This window comes from Sinocyclocheilus rhinocerous, unplaced genomic scaffold (assembly GCF_001515625.1).
Source record: "Sinocyclocheilus rhinocerous isolate Xijiao unplaced genomic scaffold, SAMN03320098_v1.1 scaffold75, whole genome shotgun sequence".
Lineage (NCBI taxonomy): Eukaryota > Metazoa > Chordata > Actinopteri > Cypriniformes > Cyprinidae > Sinocyclocheilus > Sinocyclocheilus rhinocerous.
Window position 1 is genome coordinate 525,307 of NW_015632455.1, and position 4,431 is coordinate 529,737.

Genomic DNA, 4,431 nt, shown 5'->3' on the forward strand with positions numbered 1-4,431 from the left:
GTGTTTTCACTATATTTTGGATTTTAATATCCATGTAGAATTGATGTTCAATGAATCGCTGGCCAACTCAGTGATCAGCCGTAAAACAGTGATTCTGTCCAAATTCCCTATAAAATCTTAAATGATTCCCTTTGAGCTAAATTGACCTGTTTCCCTTACATGGTGTTTGCAAAAATGTTATATTTTTGCATTTTCTTTATCACGATCTACACTACTTCCCCTGGGTGAATCTTCACAGATTTGTTAGAGACTGCTAAAGGTCATAATAGGCCACATTTGTTACAGCACTTCACACAAATCCAGCTGGCACAGGAGCCTCTGACTATGCTAAAATGATTCTCACTTACACTAATTTTGAGCATTAAATCCTAGACCGTGAGTACTGTACATTTGCCTTCAAAATGTGTAAACCTCAACAATTGTACCATTTTTCTTTTTTTACTTTGTGGTGTAGTTTGCTCCACCCACTCAAAAGACACACAGCAGTGTCATTAAGACAGGCAGCAGAAAGAAGCCTGAAAGAAGCAGAGTGCTGCATTAAAGAGCCGCTCTCGCTGGAGACTGAAAACAGTTTTAAATTGGAGAGGGCTGCGACTGAGAAAATCACAGTAAATAAAAACTTCATACTGAGAGTGTTTAAGCTGCTGCTGTCAAACAGACAGTGAATAGAAGCACACTGGCTTGCTCACAGTGGATAAATACATTTGATGAGGCAGTCACATGCACACACATACTCACGCACACAATGCTACAGCATCTGCTGACGAGCGAGTTCCAGCGTTTGGGAAGCGTCAGCAGGTTTTTGCGCGGTCGACGTGAGTTCAGTGGGGGAATATCAAGCGAGGCAGAGCTATCGTCCTACCAACAGTATTAGCCATGCTAACCGACGAACACCTCGCCTTTCCACTGGACTTAACCCGCCAAAGATGAGGGTTTTACTCAACTGCGTGAAACAAAAAGCAATTTAGTTCTTCTTTTATGTTGTTCTCCGTCTCTTTCTGGGTCCCCCATCTCCTCTCGTATGACAGGCACGGACTGCGCGCAAGCTTGGGGGAGAAAAAGGCATTGCAGCTTCATGGCACTGAGGTACCGTCTGCTGATACGCACTTGTGCTTTCTTTTGTGAGAAAATGCCTTAGTTAAACGTGTCATTAAATTGCGATGATTGTTTTTTTTAACGGGTACCAGAGTAAATTTGAACGAATAGTCCTTTGCAGTCTTTTCTTAGTCAGTTTATATATAGCCAGGTCTGTGAGGAGGAAATTTTATGAATGAATGAGTTAAAATGTGTCTGCGTCTATGGCGTCAGGCGAAAGCGCATCATTGTGGAATCTGGAAGCATATACACGATGCCTTCATAAGAGACCCGTGCACTGAGGCGGCGCGTCTTATTTTTAGACAATTACTAAAAATAGAAACAAAGTGAAGTGCGTGCGTTTTGTCGGGACGGCTGCTTGATTAATAGCCTTTTTGCGATGAAATGCACACGCAGCAGCAAACTAAGCGAAATATTGTACATTTACAGCTTGCCTTGATGCAATTTGCTACAATGTTTTGCTGCTTCCAAACCTGATTATTAAGTGCTCAAGGACTATTCAGTTTCTAATTAACCACAAATCAACACTTTGCCAGCTGTAATGATGAAATCTCAACATTCTAGATAATGACAAAATTTGTAAACATATCCTACTTTGCCTAATAATTTCGTTCTTGACTGCCTAAGAATAAGAGACTGTTTCATCAGGTTCGGGGGCTTCAGGCATATTTCTTTTGACAGATATGCTATTCCCACTGCCTTTCCACTGACATACACATTCTCTCTTATCTTCACTACGGCACCCCTCTCTCTTTCACCCCCCTCCCTCCCTCCCCCCACCATCAGCTATGATTCACTCTCTTGCAGCAGCAATGAGCAGCCAACTTCAAAACACCTCTTCCCTCTCCACGGTGGGCACGTGGAATCTCCTGGATGTGCGGAACTCATCACCGGTGCGAACGGCAGAGCTGAGGCCACTTCCCGTTAGCCCATGGGACATTGCACTGTGCGTGACGGGCACGCTCATCTCCTGCGAGAATGCAATCGTGATCGCCATCCTGTTCTACACTCCCACCTTGAGAGCCCCCATGTTCATTCTGATAGGGAGCCTCGCATTCGCGGACCTGCTCGCGGGACTCGGCCTCATTCTCAACTTCGTCTTCATCTATATGCTGAACACGGAGTTTGTGACTCTGATCTCCGTCGGCTTGCTGATCGCCGCCTTCTCCGCATCTGTGCTCAACATCCTGGCCATCACTGTGGATCGCTACTTGTCCCTCTATAACGCTCTGACCTACCACACGGAGCGCATGGTGACATTCACCTATGTCATGGTGGTTCTCATTTGGCTGGTGTGCATCATCCTGGGCCTACTGCCAGTGCTCGGCTGGAACTGCCTCCGAGATGAGGCCAGCTGCAGTATCTGCCGGCCGGTCACCAAGAACAATGCCGTGGTGCTCGCTGTGACGTTCTTGCTGGTGTTTGCCCTCATGATGCAGCTTTACCTACAGATCTGTAAGATTGCCTTCCGCCATGCGCAGCAAATCGCTGTTCAGCACCAGTTCATGGCCATTTCCACCACAAAAGGTGTATCCACGCTCTCAGTCATCCTCTGCACCTTTGCCGCATGTTGGATGCCCTTCGCCATGTATTCGATTGTGGCAGACTCCAGCTACCCGATGATCTACACGTATGCAACAGTGCTGCCAGCGACATGCAACTCGGTCATAAACCCAATCATATACGCTTACAGAAATCCAGACATCCAGAAATCCCTGTGGCTAGCCTGCTGCGGATGCGTGCCGTCCAACTTCTCCTTGCGGCCAAGGACATCGAGTGATGTATAGGTCGGACTCACATAATTAGTTTGTACTGTGTCAGTGTTAATGATATGATGTCCTCCCTTGGTGGGATCCCAGTCAAACGTTGCTGGTTGTGCAGTAGGTGTTGCGATCCAAGAGGTCAACCTGCAATGTATAATTATATGTCTTTAATGCATTGCAGACCTCTATGCACAACATTTCAAATTATACCATATGTGAGACCGTTCAAATTGAACATGAAAAAAAAAAAAACACCATTAACAGCGAAAATGATTACAAAACTGACCTGATACGTGTAAAGAAAGCTGTAAACGGTAGACAGCTTTCGTGTACATGTTCATGCTATATGGAGTTCTTTCAGCACCACGGACAGCGACAGGTACAATGAAGCTATTCCCTATTCCCCGCCTCTAACACTTAAATCTGTGTTCACTTAAAAATGTATGAATGACAGAGAGAAAACATGGTCCCGTGAGCGAAAATGATAGTGCTTCTGGCATTTGTCGCTTTACAGCCAATTTGATCAAATCACTAATTTCAGTTTAGAAACTGAAATTATGGTGCCAGGAAAAAAATTACCTCTTTTAATTTTAATGTGATTATTTGTTGCTACACATCATTGGCGGTGAAATTTCATAAATTTAAAAATCCCTGAGAAAAGCCAATTTGTTTAGACATGCTGAACTGGTTTATTGTCTAACGTCCCTAATGACATTGAAATATCTTCTGCCACGAAGTTGCAAGGCAAATCATATTTTCACACATTTTTGGTCTCGAATCCATTGAGCACACATCTTGGTGTTGGTGCGAAATGGCAGGGTTAATGAAGGTCTGAGCGCGAAATGAGGTGTCAGCCACAACGCTTTAATTTCGACATCAGGCAACATCTTTCAAGGCAATTTTGCGTATTTTTCTGGGTTTGTACAGAAAAATGATCCCGGTGATGATCAGATATAATTGAGTGTGTAGAATGTACAATTAGTCCGTCAGATCAGGGATCAATGTTAGGGGCAGGGTTGTGTGTAAATAGATCTGCATGAAGGCCTATTAAAAGATCAGATAACTAGGCCAAAATGGGACAGAAGGGACTTCAGTTAAGATTCAGCCAAAAGGACCTTGAAATAGCATGTAAGATTTAAAAACACATCATTAAATCTGCCGAATTGGATTTATACTATGCTACACAACCCAAAAAATAAATAAATAAATAAATAAAACACACACACAAACATAAGAAGCTCAAAGGTCAAAACCGAGAAACACTACGCCTTTTTCCAAATGGCGCAAAAGAAACATCACTAAAAGCTAAAGGATTAGTTGTCGTAAATATTTTATATGCATAGATATTTGTTGAGCTTGACCGTAACAAAGCCTTGTGTTTTCGAGGGGGGTATATGAATGTCACAGCTGTTCTTTGACGACCCCTCATTTGCGGCAAAATATCTTAATTTAGGCCTTACCTTTTCTCTTCTGCAATAATGAATTAACGTGTACCGTTCATTGATAGAGCTACAATCACAATGAGGCCATCAACAGAGCTAATTTTACTTCCTGACTTGAACATGATTAAAAA

General features: G+C 43.3%; 1 protein-coding gene across 1 annotated transcript; it reads left to right on the forward strand.

Moving 5' to 3' along the window:
- Positions 1 to 832: 832 nt before the first annotated feature.
- LOC107742332 (G-protein coupled receptor 12-like) lies at positions 833 to 3,135 on the forward strand. Its single transcript, XM_016555251.1, has 2 exons — positions 833 to 1,086; positions 1,882 to 3,135. The coding sequence occupies exon 2, from the start codon at positions 1,884 to 1,886 to the stop codon at positions 2,880 to 2,882; it is 999 nt and encodes a 332-aa protein (XP_016410737.1). The 5' UTR covers positions 833 to 1,086; positions 1,882 to 1,883; the 3' UTR covers positions 2,883 to 3,135.
- The last annotated feature ends 1,296 nt before the right edge of the window (positions 3,136 to 4,431 follow it).